The sequence below is a fragment of the Centroberyx gerrardi genome, chromosome 23 (assembly GCF_048128805.1).
Source record: "Centroberyx gerrardi isolate f3 chromosome 23, fCenGer3.hap1.cur.20231027, whole genome shotgun sequence".
NCBI classification, from domain to species: Eukaryota; Metazoa; Chordata; class Actinopteri; order Beryciformes; family Berycidae; genus Centroberyx; species Centroberyx gerrardi.
In genome coordinates this window covers 10900002-10913136 of record NC_136019.1, presented here as the reverse complement: position 1 = coordinate 10913136, position 13135 = coordinate 10900002, and the positions used below count along the sequence as shown (strand labels likewise).

At 49.3% G+C, this 13135-nt stretch overlaps 1 protein-coding gene across 1 annotated transcript in view; it reads left to right on the top strand.

Moving 5' to 3' along the window:
• LOC139919657 (insulin receptor substrate 1-B) overlaps nucleotides 1-13135 on the top strand; it is a 43636-nt gene that overhangs the window by 5786 nt on the left and 24715 nt on the right. The window contains exons 2-3 of the mRNA XM_071909449.2: nucleotides 5582-5883; nucleotides 6399-9588. Coding sequence (XP_071765550.2) covers nucleotides 5582-5883; nucleotides 6399-9588 — 3492 coding nt within the window. The remainder of the gene's footprint in view (nucleotides 1-5581; nucleotides 5884-6398; nucleotides 9589-13135) is intronic.

The following is a 13135-nucleotide window of genomic DNA, read 5'->3' as shown; positions in this document are numbered from 1 at the left end:
CCCTCTGGACCGGAGCTAACTAGCCCAGTGCTATTTCAGTGCCCCAGTCCTGGCTGTGGAGCAGTGAGCTGCATCAGGCCCGGCTCCACCTTCGGTCCCAGCCGCAGGGGCATTTCCTCGGCATAAATAGTTTGCGCGCGTTAACACCCTGTAATTTCATTTAACATGACAGGCTACCCAGCCAGGCCTCGGCGCGGCCGGCTCTGGCTCGCTTATGTGCGCCGGCGCCTCGCACCGCAGTTACAGTAAAACATCAACTCGTACACTATCTTGGTCATGTCTGAAATGGCCTGGAGCGCTCCACTCTGTGTGCGCGCTCTTGTGCAACGAGGTCGGCTCACCACCAAAGTAGCCCGTCAATAAAGTACCGGGGTTTGATCGACAGCAGAGCAAAGCCACGGGCAACGCTGTCCATTTAGTCAATGAGCGGCCATATGTCGAGCACGATGGAGCCGTGGGACTTTAATGCACAGTAACCTTTTATAGCCGGCCGTATTGATTGCTGTTCATTGATACTAGCCCATTAACCATCCAACCCCTGTCAGAGGGGGGTCAGGAGGTTCATGACAACTAAGTTGGGATTTATCAGCCTTACTGGGAGCTTTAGAGACTTGGATAGGTGAGGCTAGTTCCCTGATGGGCCTCGGAGAACACAGAAAGGATTTCCAATTTTTCCATTTGGGGAAAATTGCACTACAAGTTTTTCAAAACCTTATATTATTCTGTCAAGGACGTCACTATGTTGGAAGTAAAGGCCCTGAAAATGACTCCTAACTTAATAGTAACCCATAATGACCCTTCACATTTACAATTACATTGGGAGTCTTTGCTCAGAGTCACTAGGCCTTCTGTTCAGACCAGATATTAAGACTTAGTCAGTATGTTTACTGCCTCTGGGCCGGGCCGACCAACAAAGTCCAAGATGGCTGCCAGCTTGGCGTGGGCGCCTGAGCTGGTTTTTGGGAGAGAGAGCAGAGCTTCAGCTGACTTTCACGGCCACTTTCATGTGTCTTGTCAAGGGACAGCGAAACTTGGACACGTCGCTGATCATTTTGTGTGTGTGCGTAAGTGTGTGTGCGCGCACTTCTGGATAACAAGAAACACATGTGGAATTAACCTCAGGCAGATGCTGGTGTTGGGGAAGCGTTGTGTCTCTCACTGTGGGCCCAAACAGGGGGATTACAGAAGGTAGAGATGGATGCAGAGATAGGGAGTAGATAGAGAGCAGAAAAAGCCAAAAACTGGTACACATGGCAGACAGAGATTAGACCAACTGTTTTATTGGCTCTGGGCGGCTTACTCTCTCTCACACAAACACACACACACACAAAGAGTACACAGCTGTCTCACATCTATCCACGCTGGTAACCTGGTATGGCCGTGGGGGTGGTATAGGGGGTAAGATAGCTGAGATAGGGGGTAAAAAAAGTGGGTTTTAGCCCTCAGAAATCGAGCCCGTTCTCTGCAGCGTAGAGGCGTATTATGGAGCAGCGCGGCATGCTAGGGCAATGAGGTCAGAAACTTGAAACAGAACCTAGTGTGAGCCAGACGTTTCATTGCCAGAGTAGCTTTCCCTGATTTACAGGCTGCATTAGCTAACTAAGAGGAGGGATTTTATTATGAAACTTGCTATAAATTCAGATCATTCAAGTTTCTGATCATTTCTTTTCCCCGCTGATGCCGAGAAAATCTAAAAACCGTGCCAGAAATTTTTCCCAGAAATTTATCACGTTGAGGTTGTCGCTTGACCATAACTTAAAGATTGCTATGCAAAGAAGGTAGGAAAGAGTAGCCTGGCTGGTGCCGTTTCAGCGCTAAAACAACATTAGTGGCCTTACATCCTAAAGCTCAGTCTTAATCCAACTAGAATCATCACACAAGGACTACACCCCCGTCCCATAGGCGCAGGGCTTCAATAACAATTCCCCCTATCCTGTGTCCTTGGGGGGGTAACAGCCATACTATACCCCAGAACCCCCTATGGAAGACCTACTTTGTGCAATAACATAACAATAATCAGTAGGTCACTGAAGGAAGAGCTTGTCAGTATCTTAGCAGGCAGCTGGGGGCCCCAGGGGTAAATATCACACCGCTATGCCCCCCTCCCTTCCCCCCCCTACACACACACACACACACACACACACACCCTTAAAGAGTGACGGCATTAAGAAGGCCGGGGGAAGACTGCGGCGCCTCAACGCCAATAGCTCAAGTCCAATTTAATATCCCAGCAGAGAAAGGCATGGGGTTAGACTAAGGCTTAATATTCGTCTCGAGGGAGGTAGTTCGAGCACAGCAAATAAAACTGCATGAATAGACAGTAGTGTTGGCCGAGGCCGTCGCCATCCACCAGCCACATGTAAAACTGCAAGTTACCGTCGGTTCATGTGTGGTTATGAAAGTGAAGTAAACAACCGGAGCGTGAATAAGGCAGTGTAAGTTGTTTTCGGGTTGCTCTAAAAGGAAATACTGTACTGTAACATTGAAATAAATACAGTTGCCCTGTATGCAGCCCTTGACCGGTTATGCACATTTCCCTCATTGAAGGTTGAAGCAAGGTTGTTCCGCACGTATCACCCTTATTCAAGCTTACCGTAGACGCTTCATTACCTCCAGGTGTGTTTTGCTTTCATGTACGTCCGGCTCCGTCCTCATAATTCATCTCCTGCTAAGGGCCTCTTACATTGCCATTTTGTGTGCGTGTGTCTTCCTGAGGGTTCATTATCTTGCATACGGGTGGCATCATGCTGGTATATTTTGGTATGTGGAAGCTGACCGGATGATCACCTAAAGTAAAAACGCGCTGCTCTCTCACAGCCCCACACTGCCATGAAGGCCTCGAGGAGGAAAGCCAGTGACAATCTATAATTCATACCGCTCCGTGCAAAATATCAAACCTAGCCTTATGTAACCACGGAAAAGCTTCTGCGATGTTCGATAGGTGGAAATCAGTCTGTCCTCAGATAGGATTATGATGCCGGGAAAACCTCTTAAAGGTTTTCAGTGCTTCTGAGAGTTGCTGTTAAGTGTGTGCAGCCCTGGTGGCCCTGAGATCAAAGGTGTTTGTGTGTAAGTGCTGTTGAGGGCACAGCTGAGGTTTAAGGATGCACTGTACTCAAAACAAACAACACACTTGTGCTCTCTTCAAGACAAGTTAATGGGCTCTTCAAAAGGAAAGACACACTTGGAGGAATAGGGACGCAGTGTGGCAAGATATGATTTAGGGGTATTTGTCTGGGAAGAAGCAGTGGCTTGATGAAAAAGTTTAAAAATAAATAAAGCATCTAATCTGGCCCGTTGTTCAATACCAGCACGCTTAAAAGAATCTTTTCCTTTATGTTTTTCCTTTCACCAGGCCCTTCTCTCTCTCCTTTCTTTCTCTCTCTCTGATATCTCTCTGCAATCTCTTGTAGTCCCTCATTCCCTTGGTCCCCACTGTAAAATCTCAAAACCATCTCTTCCTGTTGTAAATCTAAATCGAGTCGGCAACTGGGACCTCTTGCGCACAGCTTCTCGCACACACACAAAGCAGTACATGAAATAGTCATGCGTGGCCTTGAATGAGTCATCTAATGTAGGGGGAGTGCCTCCTCACACACAGCCACTAAGCCACAGGCTTCATGCCTTTCAACAGAACATCTATTCTAGTTCTCCTTTAAGCAGCAGATGATCCTCCAGTTTGGGGAACTAGAACTAGAAGAACACACAGACACACAAGACTTCTCCCACTTTTGCAACTATGACTAGCCTAAAGGTTTTGGGAAAAGGGTTTGGGGAAATGTTTGTCATAACCGAAGCTTGGCTAGTATGGCGTCCATTGTGTGTGCTGAGGCTTCTCGTCTGCATATGGTTGTCATTGTAGGATTTGCAGCGGAGGCACAGGAGTAGAAGGAACGCAGGCAGGCATACAATCATATATTTGTAATGCAGTGGTCAGTGTGCACTGTGATTAAAGAGAATTTGATTCAAAGCCCGATAGGATCGAAAATATTGCTTAAAGCAGAAAACTACACATGCTTCATGAAAATTTGACCTATTACCTTGATTGGGGATCTCTCAGTAACTTGTCAAAAAGTCATCGGACCCATCAATATTCCAATATGGCAGATGCAGTGGTTTATTAAGCAGGTTCACCGTTATTATACAAAGAACATCATTGTTCCCATGATGGGACCAGGTGAGCTTAGTTATAGAGGCTTGTCTCTTGTGTCTTGTCATCAAGTTGACTGATGTGTGAATTGAGAGTTGTCATGCACAGACCTATCCAACCTGGCAATTGTACGGCGAAAGCTGAGGAAAATGGTAGACTGCTTGGGAGAAAAGGGGCCATGGCCAGGGGGAATTTTAGGGTGGTTCTTAAAAGCAAAAATCCACCCTAAAACATGATTCACGTCATGATATTCCTATGATGTTGGGCTGTGCAGTGAAGAGGTCTCTCTGGCTCTCAATAAGAGCGCTTAGACTTTAATCGGTCAGACAATTTCAGGAGCTGCTGACAATGAATTGGACACCATGATGGTATTAGGGTAATTTTCTGGGGTAATGGGCACATTTCCTGGTTCAGATCAGTTAACAATACTATGAATTAAAACACCAAACAAATGCCCAGAGACTGTCGGGTGGTTAAGTCCCCTGCCTTTGTAAGCACCCACTAGCCTAGGATCAAATCTTTTTCAAAGCTTTCTGTCCCGTCTCTTCGCCTCAGTACTTTTTCCTACTGTCTGAATAAAGAATAAATAGCTAATAAAAAAGGTGAGTGGACTGCCCATACTCCTACCATAAGACACTTATTAGTTTACAAAGTCAGCCAGTCCTTAATTGTCAGTAGAGTATGCAGCTCCAGAAAATGGCTCTTGAGGATTAGAGTTCTGGCTCTTTGGTTTCCATAGTTATGGGTGTAATAAGTTCAAAAATGTTGGCCCATTTAAGTACATTGGGATTGCATGTTGTCACTTTGGTTTCGGGAAGATTTACTCTTTAAGCATTTTGCAAGTTGTTTCACTCTTTAGTTTTTCCACCATGGGCTCTCCATTTTCTTTCATAGTCATCATTCTTTTGCGGTGCTTCGGTTCTCAACAGTTTAGTTTTTCCACACAGGTAGGTGTGTGTGTCTGTGTGTGTGTGTGTGTGTGTGTGTGTGTCAGCGTGTCTGTGTGTGACTGACGAGTGAGACCCCGAGCTGGAACATGCAGGTGTAGTGAGCCGGTCTCACAAGCTGCTGCATGCTCAGCTTGAACTCAGATCTGGTTCAAAAATCTCTGAAAAGCCCAATATCAGCAGAGCTTACATAATAAAGGTACCTTGCCCTCTTCTAACAGGTAAATAGTGGTGCTTTCACCTGCCGTTCCCTTTGGTCACAGATGCATGAAGGTCATGTTAGTGCTTAGTTGCAACGGTTGTACTGCCCAATGTTCTTCATAAATTTTCCTCTCTACCCACTTTAATTATATCTTTCATTTTTTTCCTTCCCACCTGTTTCCCCCTTCTCCCTTTATTCTTTTAAACAACCCTTCAATCTCCATCTGTCTCCCTCCTGTACCTCTCCTGTATTCATCTATCCCCACCCACCCCCACCCTCAAGGCAAGACCCCCACAGACAGCGGGGCGGCGGGGGACTATGGGGTGCCCAATCCCGGACCAGCCTTCAAAGAGGTATGGCAGGTGAAGGTGTGGCCCAAGGGCCTGGGCCAGGCCAAGAACCTGGTGGGCATCTACCGCCTTTGCCTGACCGACAAGACGGTCAATTTTGTCAAGCTCAACTCGGACGCTGCTGCTGTGGTGCTGCAGCTGATGAATGTGCGGCGCTGCGGCCACTCGGAGAACTTCTTCTTCGTGGAGGTGGGCCGCTCTGCCGTGACAGGCCCAGGCGAGTTCTGGATGCAGGTGAGCCTCTAATTTTCAGTCCCTTTTAGGTTGGAAGTATGTTGACTGGGTAATGAATAGTAAATGGGAGGGTTCCACCAAGCTTGAGAGTTTATAACCAACAAAGTGAAAGAATGTGTAAAACTGGTCAATTCAGGATTTTCAGTTGCAGTTAAATGACGTCCAAAAAGGGATCGAGCATAAATTGAAAATCAAATAGGAAGTAGTATTTGAGCTTCCCTGAATGAAATTGACTTTAAAATAAACAATGCTGTAAACAATGCTTCAACTGGGTCAGCGTGAGACATTTCCTCATCGAAAAACATTCTCTTTGAGCCACTGTCTGCGCTAAATTGGCTCGTTAAGAAATAGACACCTGCAGTTTTAGTAGATAGAGCAGCATTTAATTTAAAATTCAATTACAATTGAAATTTTGTTTCCTATGAGAATTTTGTATTGTATTGAATTGTATTTTGCACTGACCACAACCATGATTTGAGCTTACTGTTTGAGAGGGTGTTTGTGTCGTTCCCCAGGTGGATGATTCGGTGGTGGCCCAGAACATGCATGAAACCCTGCTGGAAGCCATGAAGGCACTGAGTGAAGAGTTCCGCCAGCGCAGCAAGTCCCAGTCCAACTCCGGCCCAGGAGGGGGCGCCACTGCCTCCAACCCCATCAGTGTTCCCTCACGCCGCCACCACCCCAACCCGCCCCCCAGCCAGGTGGGCTTCACCCGCCGACCCCGAACCGAGCCCCCTGGAGGGGCGAACAACGGAGGAGGGGGCAACAGTGCCAATGCTTCGCCCACCCCTCGCCACAGCTTCCCCAGGTCTCGCACTGCCAGCGACGGGGGGAAGGGAGATGAAGGAGTAGGGGGGACCACGCCACTCCCAGGCCCAGGCTCCAGCCCCTCCACCAACGGCTCCTGCTCCACCACCCCAATCCTCAGGTCAAAGTCGGCCCGCTCGGCCTCCACCCCAGCTGCTAAAACCCCTCTGGGACTGATGCGCTCCATCTCCACCCCGGCGCCCTCCCCGGCCCCGAGCCTCTCCTCCAGCTCTGGGCACGGCTCTGAGTTTGGAGGGGTGGCGGCTTCTGCTGGCGCTGTGCCTGGGTCTGGCTCCTACAGTCGTGTCCCCTCCCATCGCGCATCTGTTTCGGGCTCACCCAGCGACTACGGCTCTTCGGACGAGTATGGCTCTAGTCCTGGAGAGCACTCGCTCCTCCCTTCACCCAGCCTGCCCGGAGGCTCTGTAGGCAGCATGGGCAGCCAGTCCCTTGGTGAGGAGGCAGCCAACTATATCCTAATGGGCCAACGTGGTGGCGGTGGTGGTGGAGGCTGTAGTGAAGGAAGCTCCCCATCCAGCTGCCTACCAGCACAGGGAACAACTGCCTGTGGCTCCCAGCCCCAGACCAGGAGAGTGCTGCGCCGCTCCTCCAGCCGGGAATGTGAAGCTGAGCGCAGGCTGCTGAGTAAGCGGGCTTCCCTACCTCCTATGGCCCTGGAAAGGCTCGCCCCACGGCAGCGCAGAGGTGAGGAACCGACAGAGGAAGACTCAGCCGACTATGCCATCATGTCGCGAAGCACCAGCCGCGAGTCCTTCACTTCCTCCACTTCCTCCTCCACACGGAGAGACTCTGGCATGGGTGCCGGGTCAGCAGGAGGAGGAGGAGGAGGGTACCTGGACGTGGCAGGGGAGTTCAAAGGTGAAGGGGGCGGGGGTGGAGGAGGTGGCGTAGATTTAGGCGTGGATAATGGCTACATGTCCATGTTGCCTGGAGTCACTCAGCCGCCAGTCTCCCTCTCCCACTCACTGGCGGTCTCCGTCCCCGACTCAGAGTCCAAACCTGCTGATGATTACATGGCCATGACCCCCAACAACAGCGTGTCCCCTCCGCAGCAGATCCGCCCCCCACCGGCCTCCGACGGCTACATGATGATGTCCCCAAATAGCAGCTGCTCCCCCGACCAGCGTGGAGGTCTCTCTGGAGGGGCTTGGGTGGGCAGCGGCAGTGCAGACAGCAGGGCAGGCAGTGACTATATGAACATGTCTCCAATCAGCGCTCGTTCTGTAAACGGCAGCCCTCCGCCTCCTGAGCACACCGGTCAGTTGGACCCCAATGCTCAACAGCAAGCCCCCAAGATGGTGTACTCTTACTACTCCCTGCCCCGGTCCTATAAACACAACCCCTCCACGGGACACTTTGAAGAGGGGCCCGGCCGAGGCAGAAGGCCCAATGGGGGTGGCAATAGGGGAATGGGTGGAGGGAGGACTATGGGAGGGCGTCAGGAGCCACCAGCAGCAGGCAGTTCAGTGGTGGGACGCCACCTGTCACTCTCCTCTTCCTCTTACTCATCCAGCTCAGCCAGCAGCGAGAGCCTGGGGGAGAGCGATGACCGGGCTGCCCAGGGAGTGAGCGCCACGGCTGGGGGAGCTCAGTCCAAAGACGGGAGTGCACTTCAGCAGAGACGGGGCTCTGGTGGGTTGTCCAAGCAGGGTAGCCACACCAGAAACAGACCAGTGAGCCTGTTTGTGGACGTGTCCAAGGCTAACACCCTCCCGAGGGTCCGTGAGAACCCCCTCCCTCCAGAACCTAAGAGCCCCGGGGAGTACGTCAGCATTGAGTTTAAGGGGGAGAAGTGCAGCCAGGCTGGGGTTGGAGGAGGCCGTGGCAGGGGGCTCAGGCATGGCATGTCGCTGCCTCATGGCTCTAGCAGCCAGCAACCCCTACACAGGCCAACCTCCTGCCTAGGGAGCTTCATGCCCCTCTCCCGTAGCCCATCTGCCCCCATCACCCCTCCAGCTGCCTCCGAGTATGTCAACATGGACCTGGGCCCTTCTCCGTCCCCATCGCCCCTCTCCCTCACCCCGCTTGGTTTCCCCTCCTTCCACACCCCTCCCACCCCTCCAACCCTGGCTCATGCCCCCAAAGCCTGTGACGAGAGTATGGCCAGCGCTCGTGAAGAGGGCGCCGAGGTGGCTGAGGCGGCCCTTAGGGAGAGCAGAGAGAGCGTCCCATCAGTGACTGAGTCCCCTACGTCCTGTGGAGACTACACAGAGATGGCCTTTAGCTTGAATAGCAACACCGTCCCCAGGTCATCATCCAATGTCTCTCCCAAAGCCCCTTCCCCCACCAGGACAGATCCCCCTGTTCCAGGACTGTCGCTGGGTCTGGACTTCCCCCTAGCCAAACCGGGGCCCAACCCTGACCACGGGGCTAAAGTCATCCGGGCCGACCCGCAGGGACGCAGGCGACACTGCTCAGAAACTTTCCTGGCGTCTCCCTCCATCCCTACCTCCACCTCTTCCTCCTCCACTTCCACTGCCTCCCTCTTCCCCGAGCATGCCCAAGCCATGGCCCGCCGACTGGGCTTTGACGGCATGCTGTGGGGGAACGGTGCTGTGACTGACCCCTCCTCTCAGTTCAACCTCCCTGGGCAGCAGTCCCTACCCGCTGCCCAGGCTTCGTCCACAGAGCAAGGCCTCAACTACATAGACTTGGACTTGGTCAACAAAGAGAGCCCCCATTTGGGTATGGATGGGCCCTCAGGTAGCCAGACACCCTCTCGCCTCTTCTCTGTGTTGGGTGGGGGCTCTGTGGTTGGGGGAGTGGGCGCCGCAGTCAGCAGCAGCAGCAGCTCCAGCCTCAACACGTACGCCAGCATCGACTTCTACAAATCAGAGGAGCTGCGGACGCATCAGAACGGAAGCAAGGAGGGAACAGGTAAGAGTTGCCTCTCTCCTTTAGGTATATTTGTCTTACTGTATTCAGTAATCATTTCTCCTCAGCTTTTTTACAATACTTTTATAATACTCCTCCTATGAACCCCCCCATCTTCTGTTCTATCTCTCAGTCGTCTCTCTCTCTCGCTCCCTCTCTGTCCTACATGCACTCCGTCACATCATTCAAATGGAAGAGTATAGCCTTTAGGATAATCGAATGGAGCCGAGCAGCCCTTTCCATCTCTGCATTTATTCAAACCCACCTGGCGCCGGATTAGAACGCAGACACCGATCTGATTTGTATGACTGTCTGCATAATCCACAGCATGAGATATAGATCAGCTGTTCTCAAAATGCATAAGCAAATTTCCTTATCTGGGGCTTGGCTTGGCTCTAAAAACCTATGCAGAGTTTTCAGCAGATTTGATTTTGTAAGGCGTTAAAGTCTAGACAACCTACTGGAATATCAATGAATGTCGATATACCATGGAAATGAGTATTGATCCTCTTGAGGCGTCTTGAATATTGTGCAAGCATCCACAGACTCAGGCTCACTGACTTAAAATTGCCTTTGAGCTTCTATATATGAAGAGTTGATCGAGCTCAAAATGCCCTTGCCCTCCTGTAGATTTCAGGGGGGTCAGTTGTAGTAGGTGTTATTTGCATATTTATATCATGATATATGGACAGTTGTGCTGTAACTACAATGCTGTAACTTGTTTTTTGCTTGAGGTGTGTGTGTGTGTGGTAGGGGACAATAAGGCCAGATGATGAATTTTCATTGCATTTACAGTTTTCTAGCTGTGGGGGACCACCACAGCTACGTGAATGTAAACAATGCTTCAACTGGGTCAGCGTGAGACATTTCCTCATCGAAAAACATTCTCTTTGAGCCACTGTCTGCGCTAAATTGGCTCGTTAAGAAATAGACGCCTGCAGTTTTAGTAGATAGAGCAGCATTTAAATGGAGGTGTGGATTTATGTGCAGCAGTAAAACGCTGAGTAGCCTTGCTTACCTTCCACAGTGGGGCTCTTGTGATGAATGCAGCCTGGCAAGCCTGGCTGTTTATGTAGCAGCGCTAGCTTCCACAGCTACTCTTTATGATTTGTACTGGAGGCTGTTTTAGCCTTAAACCTCCGGGGCTTTTGTGGTAAATGTTTCATAGTTCGCCCCCACAGTTGGATTTAATGAAGAATTTATAGTAGCATTAGCTAAAATTCATCATGGGATCTTGTGGTGAGAGTAGCGTAGCTGTGCTCCACAGTTGGTTTTTCATAATTTCCACAGATGGAAATGCACCATCAGCTTGCATCCATACGTTGGTTTTACTGGGAAATGTGGGCTGTGATGCTGGAATTAGGCATTGTCAACTAGCTGTGTGTATTTTAAGTGGAAATGCTAGCTAGCTGCCACAGTGGGACCATATGGGCTCTGGCCCTGCCTGCTAGCATGAGTACGTCAGCGGGGCAGCGTGGGGGAGAATGTTACACATTGGCTGTGAATGTTGAGATGGGGCCAGTGTTTCACTCACACGGCTCCCAAATGCCTCTGTACAGTGTTCCCCCTCCTTTCATCCCCCCATTCCGCCTCCCCCTCTTTCCTCCTCCAATAAATGATCCTTTTGTTCGAGTGTTTGTGCCGCGGTGGGCTGGCGGGCCTCAGCAGGGCCAAGCCAACACTAGTGGACTCTCCTGAAACTGTTCCCTCTTACAGTCCACACTTCATGCCTGTCTTTCTGTCCTGCTTCCTTTCTTGCTTCCTTTCTTTCTTAACTGCTGTCTTTGAATCTTTCTTGCTTTCTTCCCATTTGATTATTTGTTTTCACGCTCATCAATTTTTCATCTCCTTTCTCATCCGACATCTAGGCTGATGGATTTTCTAAATTCCTACCCTCCCTTTTGCTCACTCCTCTTACTATTGTTCCACACATTTTTGTTTTTTCAAAATCCTTCTTGCCTGTATGCCTTTCTTCCCACTCTCTTTTCACATTGTGTCTCACTCCATCTTAAAATGATTGCAGAGACCTTTAAAAATAGATTTTGGTGATGCACTGAGTGGTCTCCCGTTTGCACTGCAGTGGAGCAGACAGCAACCAGAGAGAGAGAGAGAGAGGGACAGAGACGGACACGAACAGCCAAAGTGCCCTGATGGTACATGACAACCAGTCCATGGGTTACTATAAACAAAAAAACAGTTTAGAAGCAATTAATTATCTTGTCTGTGTGGATCTGAAGCCTGCTTTTTAAAAGATCTGATGTGCCGTAATTATAGGGACTTTTCCCTGGCAGGCACCAGAGTCTCAGTCTCAGAGTGCCCAAACTTTTTTGGCACAGAGGGCTAAAGGCTAAAACTTAACAGCAGTGGGCGGGGGGCCAAAAATAATCCTATTGGGCGATGATTATGTAATATGTAATGTGTAAAAATAGCTTGTCAGCTTTTACATTATGAAGGGTGAGCTATTTTTCTTGAAATAATGTCTTGAAATGAAACAAAATCAACATCAGTCAAATACAAAAAAAATATGTAAGTAGTACATAGTATTTCTACTTTGCTGCAAACATTTGAAGGCTGAGTCTCTTTATGCAGGAAATGTGTGTGTGTGTTTACTGTATTTGTCTATGTTATGTCTATCTATTTGTTTATGTATATGTCTGCATGCTAATGTATCTGATATTTATGGCAGTTTAGATAGGCCATAGTGGTTTAGATCGTGATGTGCATGTGAGGTGTGTGTGTGTGTGTGTGTTGCTGCTTCCCACATAATGGAGGAGTGTCTTGCCCTTCACCAGAACAGAGTGCATTAGTTTATGAACTAGAGAGGGTTTCAGGAGAAAATGTTAACTCAAATTAAATCAGCCACCACTCCCACAGTCTCCTCCAGGAAAAGCATGTGAGAGAATTCTATTATATGTGTTTCCAGCTGTCCCTTACCACCCAATTATTTTATTTCTTTGCCATCTGGAGAAGGATGTGTACGCCAATCTCAAAATAACCCGTAGCCCTTTACATTCCTTCTGCGGGACACTTTCTTTGGAGGATGGAGTTTCAAAACGGAGATAGGCCTGTATTTTGTTGTGACGCAGAAAATAGCCCATGCACAGCCCTAATGTAAAATTTATCCCAGATGCAGCGTAAAAAACTAAAGCCGGTATTTCAGAACCTGACAAAGACCCAGATTTGGATGAAAGACACAAGTGAAGTATTGTAAATACCGTTTGTCCTAGAAATCTCAATCACTCGAGCATTGTTGTTGTCATTGTGGACGGCACACAGAAACAGTCGGGGATGTTTACATGTGTTTACTGTAGGCTAATTGTACAAAACTCATGCATGACTGACCAATTGGATCAGTATCTCTGATTGTGTGTTTTCTGTGCGCTGTCTGCTAGAGCAGCTCCACACACACTTTCTAGGAGCAAATGAATCCTAGCGTTTCTTTTATCCTACTTAGAATAACAGATGGGTGGGGTTTACTCAGCAGGACAATTGAGTTAAGTTAAGTTGTTACACATAAAAGTGTAACAAATTGACTTTTTATTATTCTTTC